Genomic DNA, 19,747 nt, shown 5'->3' with positions numbered 1-19,747 from the left:
CTCTGTGGAAGCCTACACTGACAGCCTGACCAAACAGAAGTGTGCCTTGGGCGAGTCAACTGACACAGTGAGATCTAAGCAGGGGTTCAGAGAAGTGGATATGGGTGTGAGACAGGCACCACCCCTGAAAAAAGATTTCCTTATATCTAGGAAATCCTGGGTCATTAGACATCTTGCTACCCATCACATCATTTAATCCTCACACTGCTTTGGAGGTAGGTAGACACAGAGGAAATCTGATGCTATAGATAAAGAAAATGAATCTCCCATATTAAAGACTCATCTGAACCTGGGCTCTTGAGTGACAGTTAAAATTTGAACCCAGATCTGTCTGACTCTGAAGGTTTCCACTCTACCCAGTCTGTGAGCCATAGAACTCAGGTGACTCAAGGGCAGCCTCTGAGCTAAGGCAATTCTAGGTTCATGCTGCCTACTGCATCGGGAGGTTGCCAAGGTGAGAGGGGGACAATGGATATAAAGAAGTAATAGTAATAATTTGCTGAGCACTTTCCCCCTGCCAGACACTGTTCTAGGGGCATTAATTTCATTAATTAATTTTCACAGTAAACTTAGGATCTGGGTACTGTTAAGCTCAATATCCTCAAAAGAGAAGTTGAGTAACTTCCCTGCAGTTCACAGCTTGGAAGCATTAGAGCTGTGATTTGAACCTATGCAGCCTTGCACCAGAGCCTGTGAAGCTAATCAGTACCTTTGTTTGTGTCTGCTTGTGCCAGGCACCATAACTAAATGCTTTATAGGGGTTAACTTACCAAATCCTCAGGACAACTCTACCTACTCTTCCCATCACCCCTATTTTATAAATACAGAGGCTGAAGTCTGAGATCACAGGTGATGCACCCAGGATCACACAGATGGTAGTTCTGTTGACGCCAGAGCTATGCCCTGAACTACTGCTACACCACGCACCGCTCTGCATTAAAAGCATGGATGTAAGGAACTCGAGGTTGAGGGGTGTCTGCTGCCACAAATGGTAGTCTAGAAGTGCCTAGGAGGGGACTACCCACACCTGAGATACCTGAACAGGTGGAGAATCCACGGCCAGCTCTTCCACAGGGTTCCGCTCTGCGAAGGCAGCCACAGACAGCCGGACAAGGCTCCGCAGGATCTGACGGGGCCCCGACTCTTTCTCAGGGTCCACTTTGCCATTGAGATTCCGCTTCCTCCTCAGGGTTGCGGACGAGGCTGCTGGGCTCACCGGGGCCTCACTGATGCCCTGGTCTCTGGGCAGTCTCCCTATAGGACTGTCCGCAGCCTTCACAGGCCTTGAGTGTAGCTGGCCTATTGTGGGCTGGGACTCAGGAAGGTTCAGGTTCTCCCGAGAGGCATTCCTCTGCCTGGGATGGTTGAAAAGGAGGTTGACTGTGTCCTGCAGCACTTCCTGGCTCTCAGTCAGAGCTCCCAGGCTGCCTTGGTTCCGAAGAGTCCTGTACAAGGTCGGCGTGAGGTGGAATGGGGCCTGCATGCAGGGGTCCCAGTCTTTGCTCATATTTGTTTCCTTACCTGTATCCTTGTGTGGCTGTCCAACTTCCTCAAGTTCATCTACTTGGGCCCTGAGCACAGGCACAATGTGGATGTCTGCCTTCTGAATGTGCTTCTGGGGCCTCTTGGGCTGGTGGCGGTAGGTGGATTCAGCTTCCCGACAGTTGTAGGCCCGGTTGTCTTTCTTCTCTGTCCGGCAGAAGGACATGATAAAAGCCAAGATGAATCCAAAGATGGCCAAGAGTACAACCAGGCAAACCACTGTCAGCACTGACGTACTCAAAGCCCCGGGCTCACGGCCCGAGTCCCTCAGGTAGTCCACACTGGAGATGAACGTGACCCTCAGCTGGGCTTGGGTTTGCAAGGAGGGGCTGCCACGGTCTTCTACCACTATGTCCAGCTCCCACTCGCTCCCAATGAGACTGCTGGCATTGGTGACATTGATGAACAGCTGCCCCAGGTCGGGACTGAGGACAAAGAGAGAAGCTTTGTTACCCCTCCGAATGCTGTAGAGGAGCTCTCCATTTGCCCCCGAGTCGGCGTCTCTTGCCACAATAGTTGCCAAAAGGAATGGTGGGGGGTTTTGGAGAACTGGTGTTGGTGTAGCAGCATGTGTTGGACCCAAGCCATTGGGAGTCTCGATGGGCACCAGAACGTGGCCTGTAGAGGCATTTACAAGTACTGAGAGGCTGGCCCTTCCATTGCTCAGCACAGGCTGAACCACTTCCGGGGCATTATCATTGACATCCAGGAGGTGGACCCACATAGAGACACTGGATGCAAGCTGAGGCTGGCCCCTATCTTCTGCGATCACCCAGACCTCAAAGCTGGCCATCTGTTCATAGTCCAATGTCCTCTGAGCAGTGACCTCTCCTGTGTTTATGTCAATTGCTACCAAGTGAGAAACTGTGGAGTCCTGGATGCGGTAGGAGATCTGTCCATTGACACCCAAGTCTATGTCATGAGCCTTGATGGTGATGAGGTGAAGAAAGGGTAGATTGTTTTCCCAAATGGACACCTCATACCTGCTCCTCTCAAACACAGGTGCGTTGTCATTGGCATCACTGATCTGAATGCTCAGCTGTTCCTCGGTTAATAGGGGCTGGGGCCCTTGATCTTGGGCCAGCAGAGTGAGGGTATATTTGGGCCACTTTTCTCTGTCCAGTGTGGCATTGGTTAGTAACATATAAGTGTTGCCGTTGGTCTTTTTCAGCCTGAAGTGGCCCAGCTTTTGGCTGAGCCAACAGTGGACCAGGCCGTTGTTTCCTGAGTCCGAGTCTTTTGCCATGATGAGGGCAATGAAACTATCCTTGGGAAGAGCTTCTGACACCAGTGGTGACTGGGAGGCCCATGTGACATGGATGCTTGGAGCATTGTCATTGACATCTAGAATCTTGATGAGGACTTTGCAGTGGGCTGGGATGGGATTGGGCCCTAGGTCTCTCGCCTGGACATCCACCTCATAGGCAGGATTCTTTTCATAGTCAAGAGGTCCATGCAGACGGACTTGGCCTGTCTTAGCATCAATACTGAAAGTTTCTAGGACCTCTGGAGGCATGTGCTTGCTGAGGAAAAACTCCACCTCTCCATTGGGACCTTGGTCAGGGTCTGTGGCAGTCAAGTTTATGAGGGGAGTCCCAGGGGCAGCATCTTCTTGGATTTCTAGTGCCAGAGAGCTCTCAGAAAACACAGGGCTATTGTCATTGGAGTCCAGGACGTTGACCTTGACCAAGCTGGTGCCTGACTTGGGGGGATCCCCATTGTCAAAGGCCGTTAACACCAGATCAAAAAATGAATGGACTTCCCGGTCCAACTCCTTCACCACCACAAGTTCTGCATATTTGGTCTCATCAGGCCCCACGATGACCTCCAGGGTGAAGTGCTCACTGGGAGACAGGCTGTATGTGTGCAGTGTGTTGGGGCCGGTGTCTGGGTCAACAGCCCTGTCCAGAGGAATCCGGGTGTGTAGAGAGGCACTCTCAGAGATTTCTAGCTCCTGCTTGCCTTTGGGAAACTGAGGCTGGTGGTCATTGATGTCTAGCACCTGGATCTCAACGTGGATCAGAGCAAAATACCCTCCAGCAAGCACGTCGAAGGAAATCAGACAGGGGTCCTGCTGCCGGCAGAGCTGCTCTCTGTCCAGCCGCCTCCCTGTGCTAAGCAAGCCGTCCTCAGAGCCCACCTGGATGGGGAGCCCTTGAGACAGCTGCAAGACCTGGAAGGCAGTCCTCATTAGCCCATCCCTCTCCTCCCAGCCCAGATCCTGGGGCAGCTTCCCTATCACCGTACCGGATGGTACTTCCTCTGACACTTGGTATTTTACAGTGACAACGCTCACCTCCTGGCAATCCCCTGAAAGGAACAAGTAGCCACCTGGCCCCAAAAGCCCCAGAAGAAGCTGCAGAAGTTGCATCATGCTTACCACCAGAGAAGGCTAGATTCACAAACCACTAGCGTCCTTTAAAGGTTGGTCAAGTCCTCTGGAGTTTCCTGGATGGCTGGGTTAGTTCTGTTCTCCTGCCCCCATGCCCACTACTATGTCCTCATCCCATAGTTAGATAATGATGAAACAAGTAGGATTCTCAGGCCAAGCCATCTTTATCTGACGAGATCTGCAAAGTCCAAGCACCGCTGAAGTGAAATATATCCAGGGGAAGCCCCGTCCCGGGCACTACTCAGTCTGCCTCAGCAAGTGATGGACAAGAGCTGGCCCAAGGAAGACTTGACCCAGCAGAGCAGGATGTGGAGCTCTGACTTCCAAACAGTTGCTAGGCTGAGGAAACAGAGAAGCAGCTTTTTCCTATGGAAACCCCACCTACAGGAAAAGGGAGGGCTGGGAGTTTCAACACTAATTAGAGAAAGAGCACTTCCTGTGAAGCTGAGTGGCCTGCCACCGGGAAAGATGTGGCTGACTTCAGGGTCAGGGTGGATGGGAAGATGCTGTCCTCACAGCCACTGGGGGGGAATGGAAGGAATCCTTGCCTCAAAATGTGACCAGAGAACCTGAGCCCTTCTGGGCAATTCCCCTCTCTCTTCTCTTCTTCCTCTCTCTCCATTCCTGTCTTCTGTTACCTCCACATCTGTCTACCTTTTGTTCTTGACTAAGACCTGCCCACTCATTTCTATCGTCCTTGAAGAACAGTTTTTAGAGTTTATACAAACTTACTAAATGCATCTCTGGGACAAGCCGCTTGACCTCTCTGGCCCTCCTTCACATCATCTGTAGGATGAGAAGGAGAATCATCATAACAGTAGCCCTTAGCAGGAAAAGGATTAAATGGGGTGAGGCATGAAGGCCTTTGGCCTGGGTATTGTTCATACTGAGTGCTGAATTCTGCATGACTTGTCCCCTGGACAGTGTCAGATTACCCAATAAGCAACGCAAGCATGCATTTACATGTATTTATTTACTAACAGGTAGTGACCAATTTCAGATTTTTTCATTACTTCAAAAGTATGGTCAACACCTGCCTCTCTCCCAGCCACATAGCACCTTGCTACAAAATCAAAGCTTCTTTGCAAATATATGATTCCTGACAGGGTCAGAGTACCCTGAAGCAAGTGTGGACTTGTATATGCTTATATCTGTAGTGGATATTTTTAAGTCTTTGGATGCAGTGAAACCCATATGAAATTGTTCATTATAGATTAGTGAGTAAGCACAGTTGAGTTTGTGCTTGTTTGCCTCGCTTGTTGGGTAATCTACCCCTGCTATAAAGCAGGGCTGCCCACCCTGACCCATGAGAGTGCCCATCACCCTGGCTCAGGAAGTCTCACTGATCTCTGTGACCCACCATGCAGGTCCCCTCCCCCTTCCCTTCCTGCTTCCCCCAGCCTCACAGCCCATTGTTCTCTGCTTCTGGTCTAGCCTGAGCCCCTGCCTGGGGAACCCCCAGCCTCCTGCTCCCCAGTCTCAGCAAATTTTATAATTTTCTTTCTCCCACACTTCCCTCTCCCTTTTGTTATGTCTCTCCTTCCCTTCCTCCAATTCTTTCCTTCCCAATTCTGTTTAGGATAGAATCTCTTGACCTAAAACTCTCTTGTTTCCCTAGTCCACAATTGCCTACATGTTTTGAGCTCCCCCCCCCATTCATCTTCACAGAGGTGAGGTTCAAAGTGAGGTGGGTGAGGGAGTGGCCTTTCAACTGGCCAGGTTGCTTCTCACATTTCTCCTCTGTCTCCTGTCTGTCACCCCTCACATTCCCCAGCCTTTAGCCACACCTGGAGGTTGATTCCAGGTCTGTATTGTGAACGGCCAGCTCCCCCCAAATGGCTATTTATATCTAAACCCTTAAGGATAGAGACACCCTATTTGGATCCAAATAACCCCAATCAGGGACATAGGAAAAATCCCTGGTGTATACCCTTCCCAATTTTGAAGCATGCAATGTTTCCTTGCTCTATTCTGATGACTGCTTTCTGGTCCCAGTATAGGTTTCACATAGGCACAATCAAGTGTTCTGGGATTCTCATTCTTCTCAGAATTAGCTACATTTTGTTTTGATCCACACAGTCAAATGCCTTTGCTTAGTCAATGAAACACAGATAGACATTCCTCTGGTACTCCCTGCTTTCAACCAAGATCCACCTAACATTAGCTATAATATCCCTGCTACCATGACCCCTGCTAAACCCAGCCTGCACTTCAGGCTGTTCTCTGTTGATGTGCTGTTCCAGTCATTTTTTGATAATCTTCAGTAGAATTTTGCTTGCATGTGATATTAATGATATTGCTCAATAATTTCCACACTTTGTCAGGTCACCTTTCTTTGGAATGGGAATAAATATAGATCTCTTCCAGTGAGTTGGCCAAGTGGTTGTTCTATCTCCATAACTTTTCAATCTTTTTGCAAAATAGATTATCTGGAAGGAAAAATTTGGCCTCAAGATTGGAGGAAGGCTCATCAACAATCTGCGTTATGCAGATGACACAACTCTGCTTGCTGAAATTGAGGAGGACCTGAAGCGCTTGCTACAGAGGGTCAAGGACTGCAGCTTTCAATATGTATTGAAGCTCAACATCAAGAAAACAAAGATTCTCACGACTGGGCCAATTGGCAGCATCAGTATGGATGGTGAAGAGATTGAGATGTTAACAACTTCAGTTTGTTTGGCTCCACAATCAAGACTCTTGGTACCAGCAGCCAGGAAATTAAAAGACAAATTGCATTGGGAAAGTCTGCTGTCAGAGACCTCTCCAAAATACTGAAGAACAACAATGTCATTCTGGAGACTAAGGTGTGCCTGATACAGGCCATCGTCTTTGCAATTACTTGCTATGCATCAGAAATCTGGACAATGACTAGGGATGATAGGAGAATTGATGCATTTGAACTATGGTCCTGGAGAAGAGTATTGAATATAACATGGACTGCTAGGGGAACAAACAGGTTCGTCCTGGAAAGGGTGAGACCAGGCTGCTCCTTGGAGGCAAGGATTCTGAAGCTTTGTCTAACATACTTTGGACGTGATTATAGGAGGGACTAGTCCTTGGAGAGGGAACGTCATGTTTGGGAGGGTGCAGGGACAGTGTAAGTGAGGAAGACCCTCGAGATGAGTTGATTCAGTGACTGGAGTATTGGGGGAGTTGTGTCAGAGAATAAGATTGGCACAGGACAGAGAAGGGTCTAGGGCTGTTGTTCATAGGGTCACTATGAGTCACAGGCAACTTGACGACACATAACAACAACCCCAGCAGTGTTTGTGGGCACGGAGGCCTGTGGCCACCAGGACCTAGGTGGCAGAGGGACTGTCCTGAGCCCAAGGACCATGTGGGTCAGCATGGCAGAACTTTCATCTTTTTCTCTTTTGTACAGCCCTGTCTCTTCATTCAACATTTTTCAGGTTTCCCAACAATTTCACTAATGCCCACAAGCCATTCTCCTGGGTAGTTCTGGAGACACAAGCTCTGAGATAGTCTACAAATCACAGAACCTTTCTGAGCCTCAGTTTCCTTCTCCATAGACCAGGGCTAATATTTCCTGCCTAATGTGTTTATAGTAAGGCATCAGTAGGATGATGATGACCAAATGGGCTGGACCCTGCACCTGGCACAGAGAACCACTCAAAACTCGGGCTGTTATTTTACTGTTCTTCGTTTTGTAGAATTTATTCCTGGTAAGAATGGGCTTGCTTTGTCCCTCGCCTCTTTCTTTGCCTCTCTTTGGAAGCTCATTCCCAGGCCTCTCTCAGCTGAGCTGGGCCAGATTGTCTGTGCTCTGACCACAGTCAGGTCACATGATAGCCTCTTTCAGCCTATTCTTTTCCAGGCAGCAAACAAGACAGACAGACAGACACTTCCTGCTTCCCTCTATGATCCTATTTCCCTCCCACCCACCCAGGGAGGGGGCTTTCAACCTAATGAGGAGACAGAGATCAGGTGGGAAAAATCAAGCTGGTGACCCAGAGGAGTGGCTCTGGATTTAGGCCTGGTGATCAGAGAAGGCTCCTCTGCCTGGAGGGCACACAGCTGCATCTTGAAGGATAGAGGGGAGAGCGCCCAGTGAAGGTGGAGGCAGAGGGAGAGGCAGAGATGCAGAATGGGCAACATCCTGAAGGTGGGTGAGTGCAGGGAGGGAGCGTGACCAGTACAGGATGGAAGGTCTGTGATCCCATGTTAAGGATCTGGGTCTGGGCCTGAAGACCACGAGAAGCTTTTGAAGGCCTCTAAGTAGGATGAACTGCAGCTACATTCTGGGCCTTGGCCTGCATCATCTTGTGCCACCCTCACAAACTTGGCCATCAGGTTGAAGAAGCTAAAATGCATTTAGACAATTTGCCCAAGATCATGCAGATTTGTCCTCCAGAAAGATCCTTTTTGCTGGGCCCTGGAAAATGGATGGGAAGGATCAGAGAAGGAGGAAGGCAGGTTAGGAGTAATTCAGGAAGCCTTGATACCAAAGAAAATTCTAGTGAGCATGCTTCCAGAGTGCCATCTGGTGGCCAAAGGCGAAAAAAAAAAGGCACAGACGCATGCTGGGCAGCAGCCAGCTAGTCTGGAAAGCAGGGCCAAGGGCTCACAAATATTTCCCACTCCAGATCTCTGCTATGCCCAGAACACAATAGAAGCAAGCACACACACAGATGAAACTTTTATCTCCTAATGGGAAAGCTAATGCATACTAGAGCTTGCAGAAGGACTTCTGAAATTTATGATTTTGCTAATGTTAACATTTATATTTCTAAAAGATTATGTAAATTTCCAATAGATATACTAATGTACAGCAATACTAATGTACACAACAACAACAGCAGCAACAATATATTATGTACCACTGAATCAGAATTGACTCACAGCTGACCCTCCAGTGGATTTTCAGGGCAGTAAATCACATGGGAGATTGCCTATCTCATATATATATATATATATATATATATATTGTGTGTGTGTGTGTGTATACACATGTATATTTTATATATTGTTGTTGCGTACCACAGAGTTGGAACTGACCCATAGCTGACCCTTCAGTGGGTTTTCAGAGGCAGTTAATCACACGGGAAAAGATTGCCCATCCTTCTCCTGCAAAACAGTGCCCTCGAACCACACACCTTCAGATTGCAGTGCAGCTTCTTGCTACTAGGCCACCAGAGCTCCTATTTTATGTATGTCTTTGGAGAGGGACATCATGCTGGGTAGAGTAGAGGGACAGCGCAGGAGGGGAAGACCCTCTATGAGGTGGATCGATTCAGTGACCGGGGTAATCGGGATGGGTGTGTCAGAGGCAATGCGATTGGCACAGGATAGAGCAGGGTTTAGGGCTGTTGTACATAGGGTCGCTATGAGTCACAAACGATTCGATGGCACATAACAACAGCAACAACATGTATGTATACAAAATATATATATTCTTATTTCCAAAATTGATATACAAAGATTCTTTACTTTGAGGTTTGAAAATAGATTTGATGTGGTAGAGGTATTCTTCTTAACACCACAGCCTTCTTTAAGTCAAAATAGTTTTTAAAAGAGGGCGAGGGTGGAGTTGGTGCATAGAGACTTTGTTCACAACCAACCTTGTGTCATTCACGCTTGAGCTTTTGGCCACAGGAAGGGGATGAGGAGTGAATGTTATTGGTAAGTGTCTTCAAGCTGCACCATCCTCATGATCCCACTGTGTCAATCGATTTTGTGAAGGTCTTCCTCTCTTTTAATGACCCTCTATCTTTCCCAGCATGGTTCCTCTCTCCAAAGACTGGCTCCTCCTGAAAATGCAGCCAAAGTAAGTGAGAAGACACTTCACCATCCTTGCCTCTAAGGAGTGCTCTGGTTACGCTTCAGCCAAGACAGATTTGCTTTGTTCTTTTGACAGTCCATGAGATAGTCAATATTTTCCAATAACATAATCCAAAGATACCACCACTTTTTCTGTCATCCTATACATTGCCCAACTTTTAGATTTATAGGAACATTTGAAAATATGGCAGTTTGAATCAAGTGCACCTTGGCCTTTAAACTGACATCTTTTGTTCAGGACTTTGAAGAAGCCCTTGACAGCAGATTTTCCCAAGGCAACACATCTATTGATTTGTTAGCTGCTGCAATCATGGGTATTGACTGTGGATCCAAGTGAAATGAAGTAATTGACAACATCAGTCTTTTCTTGATATTTATAATGTTGCCTATTGGTCCAGTGGTGAGGATTTTTGTTTTCTAGATGTTGAGATGTAAACCATATGGAAAGCTGTAGTATTTGATCTTCTGCAGTAACTACTTTAACTCTTATTTATCTTCTGCAAGCAAAGATGCATCATCTGCACAATGCAGGTTGTTGAGTCTTCCTCCAATCCTGATGCCACATTTTCCTTCATGTAGTCCAGTTTCTCAAATGATTTGCTCTGCACGCAGAGCAAGCAATAGAATAGGTATGCAAGCAGATAGAATAGGTATGGAGGAGCTCAAAACCCTTACATACACTTTTTCTTATTTAAACCATGCAGTATTCCCTTGTTCTGTTCAGACAACTGCTTCGTAGCCTAGGCATAGGTTTCTCATGAGCATAATTAAATGTTTTTGGATTCTCATTCTTCTCAATGTTATCCATAATTTGCTATGATCCGCTTAGTCAAATACCTTTTCATAGTAAATAAAACACATAAATTGGAGCATCTGTTAAAAATAATTGGAGTCTTGAGAAACTGACCCCTGGAGGCTCAAGGACCATGCAGATGAAGGATCATTCCTGGAACTAGGATTAATGCTGGGCTGGCTGCACACAACAGGACTCAGGCCCTCAAGGCTGGCATCTTATGCATGGACCCTGCCAAGCACTACCACCAAGCAGTCTTGATGAAACTATAGAGATGTTCACTTTCAGGATAATTCAAGTTGGGGAGGTGACTAATGAGCCTCTTTTCTCAGCAAGCCCTTGTTGAAGTTAGTCTTCCTGGCCAGGAATTTGGCTGGGAGACTCAGGTACACGTGCTGGCCTTACCTGCTCCTTGTGCGGCCAATATTGTGGTCTTTGGGGGAACAGATGGTAGATGTCCATTCCCATAACGGTACCTGTTGATGGAGACAGTGTAGAATGAAGACATACTTTTCAGGGAGAAGTTTTCCAGAATCTGATTTTTTCCCAGAAGTGAAAACGTTTTGTGTCTTTATTAAAAGTGGTGTTTTTCAGAAAGGGCTGGATGTTAGAAACATTTGGAAAGTTTTTCAGGATACCAAGGACAGAGTAGATGAACCTGGTGGACAGTGTGAATAGTATGAAAGCTGAGATGAAATAAGTGAATCACAAAAAGATAAATATAAAAAAAGATAAATATTATGTTTACCATTTTTAGGAAAAAGTATTTTTATACACAGAAAGCAACATGCATTGATTGTTACCCAGAATGAGGGGAGGAATCACTACTAGATAGTAAAACCAACAAAATAAAACAAAACAAAACCCCAAAAAGACTCCAACCCTCAAATTAATTTCCTTTTAATTGAGTCAGCTTATAACTGACTGACCTTCCGGTAGGTTTTTGGGAGACTGTGAACTGCATTGGAAGAGATTTGCCCAATTTTTTTTTCTTGAAGCCTTTAGTGAATTCAAACTGCCAGAAAGGTAAGGTATAATTTTTGGTTTAGCAGCACACCTTCCTACAGACAATGCCACCAAATCTGGTGAAAGGAATAGCAATTCACAAGATGAGAGAGTCAGCACAATGTGACCAAGGTAGAAAAAGGCACTGAAAGGTATGCAAGAATCAAGACAACTACTGTAAATGCTCCACCATAAGTGAATCTGCCACAACAGTTACAACAACAAAAAATTTGGGTTTACTTAGGATAGATATATATGAAAGGGAAGGTATATAGATATGTATGCAGGGGAGGGTATGTAGAAATACATGCCCATGGTTGTATAGTTGTGGGCATTTGTATGCATGAATTTATGCTGAATAAACAGATACATGTGCACACGAATACACACATATTATATATACATATGTACTAAATACATTCATTCATTTCCATTGAGTTGGAACCAACTGATAGAAGACTCTCCAGCAAACTTTGAAGGCTGTAAATCATATGGAAGCGAGTGCCCATTTTTCTCCTGTGGAACAGCTGGTGGAGTCAAACTTCCAGAGGGGTGAGGCGTGGTCTTTGAATTAGCAGCACAAGTCTCTATGGATTATATTTGTTGTTGTGGTTATTATGTCCCATTGAAGTCACTTGTGACTCATAGCGACCCTATGGACAATAGACCTGAAGCCAGCGTAATCCTGTGTCAACCTTATTGTCTCAGATACACCTACTCTCATTACCCCAGTCACTGAATCAATCCATCTCCTCGAGGGTCTTTCTCTCTTGAGCTATCCCTCCACCCTCCCAAGCATGACGTCCTTCTCCAAGGACTGGTCCCTCCTTGGAACATGCATATGTATATGACACTCTGTTTCACATGCTTTGGACACATGGCCAGAAAGGACAGGAGTGAGTCACTCACACAACACACACACACACACACACACACACACACACACACGAGGGGAGCTCTGGTGGCTTAGTGGTAAGGAGTTGCACTGCCAACTGAAAGGCATGTGGTTTGAATCCACTAGCTGCTCTGTGGAATAAAGATAAGCAATTTCCACTTGTTTTATTTACAGCCCCTTAAAACCTGCTGGAAGGCCAGCTATGAGTTAGTTCCAACTGGCCTGCACATAACAGCGTGTGTAATACAGTACATAGGGTACTTTGCTGAGTAATACCTGAGATAGTTAAAGCTTGAAAGTAGCCACTGCCTGAATAAAAGTAGAATGATGGAAATCAAAGATTTTATTAATCCTTGGGACAAAGGGCCCACACAATCACAGTTTCCCCAGCCTGAGTCCAGAAGAGCTAGCTACCACTGCTAACTACTCTGACAGGAACATAACAGAAGGTCTCAGTTATAGTGGGAGAAAATGTAGAACAACAACAAAAAAATGGCTAAAAAACCAAAACAGACTTACTAGACTGGTAGACTGGAGGGATCTCAGAGACTACTGCCCTAAGATACCTTTTAAACTTAGAACTGAAGACAATTCCAGAGGTCATCATTTAACCAAATAATAGGCTGACCTATAAAATGAATTATAGCACAAGGAATTTGCTCCTTAGGACAATCAACGATAGATGGCCAAAAGGGCAACATTTGCCTCAAAGCCAAGATGAGAAAGCAAAGGGGGACAGGGAAAGTTAAGGGATAGAAATGAAGAAGAGAGGGTGAAAAAGGGGGGTGGGGGGGGAGTTGAGATAGAAACTAATGTCACAGAACAGTTTACGTATTGTTGACTGGGAAACTAATTTGATGTTTAAGCTTTCACTTTAACCACAATAAAATGTTAAAAAAACAATACTGAGGACAGAACAAAAATAAAATCATGCCTCTCCCTTCTTCAACCTGCCTGAGAAAATTCTGTAATTGTCAGCTCTATTTCCTTCTCCTCTCCTAAAAGGCTTCATCTTTCAGTCATTTGGGACAGATTTGGGAAAGTTGGCTGGGCCTTTTTGCTGAAAAGAGAGGCTAAATAGAGCTACATAATAATAGGAAAAGGCAATAGAGGAGAGGATTGCTGAAGGTGGAAGGGATTATGGAGAGGGTGAGCTAGAGGACAGCAGGGACTGTGAAGGAAGAAGACTGAGGTGAGAGGGCCTTTGGAATGCCTTACTGCAAGCTCTGGATTAGGATCTCCTTCCTGAGCAGCTCACCTCAGAGCTCTGGCGCCTTGCCTAGGGAGTTACACTGCTAAACCCAAAGGCTGCGCTTCACTGGTGACTCAGAATCCATCAGCAGCTTTGAGGGAGAAACCTAGTGAAGAGTCAGCAATGAATTGGAACCAATGGGATGGCAAGGAAGGATTTTTTAAGTTTTTCATGATTATCAGGAAATATATAAGAAAAGATTTGTTATTTGCAAACTTTATTTTGTGATTTAGCAACCACAACATGGCCCAAAGCTAGGACACTTTAGTTATGGGTCGATGGATTAGTGGTAAGAAGCTGTGCTGCAATCCCAAAGGCACACAGTTCGAATCCACCAGCTGCTCTGTGGGAAGATGGTAAATCTGCTCCCTCTGAAAACTGGCTCAGAGTCAGCTAAGGGTCACTTCCAAGCTGATGGCATACAACAACAAGGGTTACACAGAAATACTTTTCTCCAATTATCAGAGGGAAAGGAGGGCAGCTCAGGAAAGTAGATTTTAATTCTAATATATTCCAAGTGATTCTCAGTCATGGATACTTGGTCTCCAGCCCTGCCTCAGCAGAACTACTAATTAAAAATTTCTTACAAGCAGCAGAAACTTGTAAGGGCCAAACTAGATTCCATCAGACCTTTCTTACCCCCTACCTCCCTCACGTCCACCTCCCTCCCGCCAGTGCCACAGTCCATCGGGAATGCCCTTTTCTCCCGATTCTCCCTCCATATTTTGTGCATTCTCTACCTTCTCTGCTTTCCCTTCCTTCCTTCCAACTCTCTGGTGTGGGAACATCCCCTAGACTCTGTCCTCAGCCCTCTCCTCTGCAGAAGGGTTATTGGCCCAGAAACAAGGCTGCCAGAGTTAGCAAATAAAAATACAGGGCACCTAGCTAAATTTAAATTTGAGATAAACAATGAGTACTTTTTTGGTGTAAGTATTTTCATACTTCAACCCTATCCAGAAATAATACATGCTCTCAACACAACTATCTTTTAGGTTTGTATTTTTCCCTTTCTTCTTTTAAAGAATTTTTTCTCTTTCTCTTTTACACAGTGAATTTGAAAACCTATCAGTAAACACAAAAATCAAACATATTGACTGGAAGCATCATCTGTGCATGAATATTCAAAACCTAGTTGTGTTGATTGGCCTTGTTACGCCTTCAGCATTTCTGGATGACTCCAGGATCGAACTGTTCTCACACTGAAAGAACCACCCTGGAGGAATCCTAGATCACACTTATTCATTAATTTATTCAGTCATCTAAATGTTCATTTATTTGATGGTATTCAGCATGTTCTTCTCTATTTACAAGGTCAATTTTCTTTCAGCAAGGGAAATAGCTCACGTTGACCCACATTTCCCTCTCTCATAAACTGTAGGTTTGGTTTTCTTTCTTCACGTAGAATCTAATCAGCCTAATTCTCTCTTTGCCTCAGAAAGCCTCTTGCAGGAAGGAAAATGAGTCTTCCCACCGTTACATAAATTCTCCAGGGGCTTCCCTTTATAAGTTTATGACAGCCAGGAGTTGAGCCTGGAGCTCTGAGAGAAACCGCCGTACTCTGATTTATGATGGCAGGCACTGCTAAATCTCACCCGCTTCCCTCCTTACAGAGCCATGTTACCTTGGGGTTACAAAACTCTTTTCACTGTTATTCAGGGGAATAATAATAAAATGCCAAGTTGCAAGTATAAACATGATCATTCTGTGCCTATTATTGTAAATCAAATTTTACCTTGAATCAGAAGCACAGAAAAACATTTTGTACTGTCAGCCACCTCAAATCTCTTTAGGAGCCTTTTTTCAACATAACTCTAAGTTGACCAGGGGTATCATCTAGAACACACTGACCAGAAAAACCAGTCACCCAGCTGGTATTACGGTTTCTTCTTCTTTTTTTTCTTTTTTTTTTAATTTAGGTTGTTTGTTTTTCATTTCAATGAACATCTACAGAGATTTTGGGATTCCATTCATTCATTGTTGCACCCTTCTCCCTGCACAAACCCCTCCACGGTTTCTTCTTACAGACCCAATCGACCACTTTCCTTAAGCAAAGTGTTAACTTGGTCTTAGCATATCATTGAGGTTAAGGATGTGGCTAAGGAGTCCTGCTTTTATAATTTACGAACCACTGTGGTCCAGTGGCAAGTCACTTAACCTCTCTGGGATCAGTTACATTAGCTTCAAAATGGGCACGATAATGAGAGTGATGATACTAACTTAAATGGCAGTTGTATGACTTCTAAGCCAAAAACCATAATCATCACTGTTCAGCCAATTTCAACTGATAGTGATCATACAAGACAATGTAGAAGTGTCATCTTTGTGGAAGCAGACTGCCATATCTTTCTCCTGTGGAGCAGCTAGTGAGTTTGAACTGTTGACTTTCTAGTTAGCAGCTAAATACTTTAATACCTGTGCCATCAGGGCATCTGCTGAAGGTTTAACTAGGTCAGACACAACAACTGGAACAAGGCCTGGGGTGTGAGTAGCACTTTGTTAGCTATTTATGAGTGTGTTCCTAATGCAATAGTTTCTGAGTGACGATGAAGCCCTCATTTGAAAGCAAAATAAATTTTGCCAATTCCAATACAATAATGGCATGTTTTTAAAATTTGATGAACAAACACAAAATAACATAAACGAATTTCAGTGATATTTCTGTATAGGACTTGGAGCTCATCACCACGCATTCTGTCCAAGGTTTGGGGCAGGACTTTCCTCTCTATCTGCACAGGACTTGTCTGAGGTGTGCTCGAGAAGGCTAGTTATTGAAAGGAAAACTAGCTTCACTGGGGAAATGAAAAAACGGGTTCAGCAAAGATTATGATTACCCACTTGTTTGATAGTTTGCAATAATGTGGTGACTTTCTGGTTGTAATGTTGGAAGTTATGAGACCAATATTTCAAATACTAGCATGGCCACCTATGGTATACAGGTTTCAACAGAGCTTTTAGACTTAGAAGGACTAAGAAGCAAGACTGGTCATCCACTTCTGAAATAATGCGCCCTTGAAAACCCAATGAAGAACAGTAGAACATTGACTGATGTAGGGCTGGAAGATAAGCCTATCACATTGGAAGGCACCCAAACAAAATATACCTGGGAAAGACCTGCCTCTTCAATATAGAGTCTACTTTACTGATGAAGGTGGAGCAAAGCTGTCATCCAATGAAAAGTCTTCATTTGTTGATGAGGCACCACTAGAAATGAAGAGAAACTACTGCAAACATCCTTTAACAATTGGAATATGGAATATGTGAAGTAGAAATCTAGGATAATTGGAAGTTGTTAGAAATCAGACAGAACTCATAAAGACACATCTTAGGCATCTGAGGAATTAGTGAACTCAAATGGGCTAGTCTATTTTTCTCACCATTTTTAATTGGGCAACCATATGATCTACTATGCAGGGAATGACAAATCCAAGTGAATGGTCAAATTTATCCTCAAAAAAGGATATTTCAAGATCTATCCCAGAGACTTCTGTGGGTTAGTGTAATAGTAGATTATATGCTAAGCATTAGAGAAGCCATTTTTTTCTGATAGCTATTTTTTAAATTTTATTAATTTTAATGAAAATTTACAGAGATTTTGGATTTTCATTCATTCATTGTTGCACTTTTTTCTTTACCCTCCTCTCCCCAGTTCACTTCTCTCCTTGAAAAGCAAAAGATAAACTTCTTCGTTGGTATACAATCTCTGATAGCTATTTTAAGAAATGTATGCTTTAATACAGTTCATCAGCTTAAACTTGATTGCTAACATAATTAGAAACACCCAAACAGTTTACCTCAGCTTTCAAGTAAATCACAAACACCTACCAGAATCCAACTTCACCAAGCTAAAGGCTGACTCACAGGTAGGACCTGACCTACCTTTAAATACAAAGGCCTGCCCACCAGATCCTATTTGCCTACACAAGAGGTTTCCCACTCAAGCTGATTGTAAACGAGATCAGGCATAGCTAATCAGCTTACACTTGATTGCTAACAGAATTAGAAATGCCCAGTTTACCGTTGGCTTTCAAGTAAATCACAAACACTCACCGGGATCATAGCCATAGGATACTATCCATATGCATACAAGGAAGACCCATTAACATGACTATTATTCAAGCATATATTTGGCACTATAGTGCTAAAGAGGAAGAAACTGAGAATTTTTACCAAACTTTGCAGTCTGAAATTGACTGAACATGCAATCAGGATGTGTTAACAGTAATTAGTGACTGGGATGCAAAAGTAGAAAACCATGAATAAGGAACAGGAGTTGGAAAATATGGGTTTGGTGGTAGAAAAGAAGCTGGAAATAGAATGATTGAATTTTGTATTTACAATGATTTATTAATTGCAAACACTTTTTCTAAAAAACATAAAAGATGACTTTACGAGTGGATTTCACCTGATGGTCTGCATAGATATCAGATTGACTACATTTGTGGAAGAAATCATTGGAGAAGCTCATTATCAGCAGTTGAAATTAGGCCAGGGGCAGACTGTGGGTCAGATCATCAATTACTCATATGCAAATTTAAATTGAGACAGAAGAAAATGAAAGTAAGTCCATAGGAACCAAGATATGATCTTGAATCAATTCCATCAGAATTTCATGATGATCTTAAGAATAGGCTTGAGGCATTGAACACCAATAATAGAAGACCAGATGAGTTGTGGGATGCTATCAAGGATATCATCCACGAAGGAAGCAAAAGATCATTACGAAAACAGAGGAGAAAGAAAAAAAATCTAAATGGGTGTTAGAAGAGACTCTAAATATTGCATTAGAGCATTGAGAAGCCAAATCTAAAGGAAAACATGTTGAACTGAAAGAGCTAAACAGACGGTTTCAAAGCTCAGGAGGACAAAGCAAAGTATTAATTATAATGGAATGTGCAGAGAGCTGGACTTGGAGAATAAAAAGAGAGGAACTCACTCTGCATTGAAAAATTAATTTAAACCTTGTATCACAGTATTAAAAGATGCTACGGGCAATATATTGAATTGACCCAAAACATCAAAGGAAGATGGAGGGAATACACAGAGGAGAAAGAATTGATTGACACTGAACAATTTTAGGAAGTACCAAATGAACAGAAGCCAATGGTAATGAAAGAGGAAGTGGAAGCTGCATTGAAGGCATTTAAAAAAAAATAAGGTTCCCAGGAATCAATGGGATACCATTTGACTTGTTTTAAAAAACAAATGCAGTACCAAGAGTGTTGATTGTAGAGCCAAGTAAACTGAAGCTGTCAACATTCTCAGTCTCATCACCCTCTATCATGATATGCTGAGCAAATTATCCAAGATGCTGGACTCTATGAAGAGAAATATATCAGGATCGGAGGGAGACTCATTAATTACCTGCGTTATGCAAATGACAAGCTTATTTGCTGAAAGTGAGGAGGATTTGAAGCTCTTGTTGCAGAAGATCAAGGAATGTAGCCTTCAGTATGGATTGTTTCTCAATATCAAAAAAAGAAAGATTCTTACTACTAAACCAATAGACAGTGTCATGAGAGATGGAAAAGAGGTTGAAACTGTCAACAGGTTCATCTTGCTTGGATCCACAATTAACATTCTTGGTACAAGCAGTCAGAAAATAAAGAGACGCATTGCACTGGGAAAATCTGAAGTTAGGGACCTTTCCAAATTATTGAGGAGTAGTGATGTCAATTTGAGCACTAAGGTGCATCTGATTCAGGCCATAGTCCTTCCAATTACTAGCTATGCATTTGAGAGCTGGACAATGAATAAGGATGACAGAAAAAGAGTAGATGCCTTTGCAATGTGGTGTGGGAGAAGAGCACTGAACATTGCATGGACGGCTAAGAGAATGAACAGATATGTCTTGGAGAGGGTGCAGCCAGAGTGCTCTTTGGAGGCAAGAATGATGAAGCTTTGCCTCACATACTTTGGACATACTGCTAGGAGGTGCTATTCCTTGGAGAGAGACATGATGATGGGAAGGGTGGAGGGTTGGCGAAGGAGAGGAAGATCCTCAACCAGGTGATTGACACAGTGACTGCTGTGATGGGTTACTGTGTGCCAGGAAGTGTGAGGACTGCACAG

The 19,747-nt window shown here is 44.0% G+C and overlaps 1 protein-coding gene across 1 annotated transcript in view; it reads right to left on the bottom strand.

Annotated features, from left to right (window-relative positions):
• Positions 1-3,916, bottom strand: part of PCDH12 (protocadherin 12) — a 30,644-nt gene extending 26,728 nt beyond the window's left edge. The window contains exon 1 of the mRNA XM_006891198.1: positions 1,037-3,916. Coding sequence (XP_006891260.1) covers positions 1,037-3,916 — 2,880 coding nt within the window. The remainder of the gene's footprint in view (positions 1-1,036) is intronic.
• Positions 3,917-19,747: the final 15,831 nt, after the last annotated feature.

The sequence above is a fragment of the Elephantulus edwardii genome, unplaced genomic scaffold (genome assembly GCF_000299155.1).
Source record: "Elephantulus edwardii isolate Elephantulus edwardi_28Jun2011 unplaced genomic scaffold, EleEdw1.0 scaffold00095, whole genome shotgun sequence".
NCBI classification, from domain to species: Eukaryota; Metazoa; Chordata; class Mammalia; order Macroscelidea; family Macroscelididae; genus Elephantulus; species Elephantulus edwardii.
The sequence above is the reverse complement of the archived record's forward strand: the minus strand, read 5'-3'. Positions and strand labels throughout refer to the sequence as shown.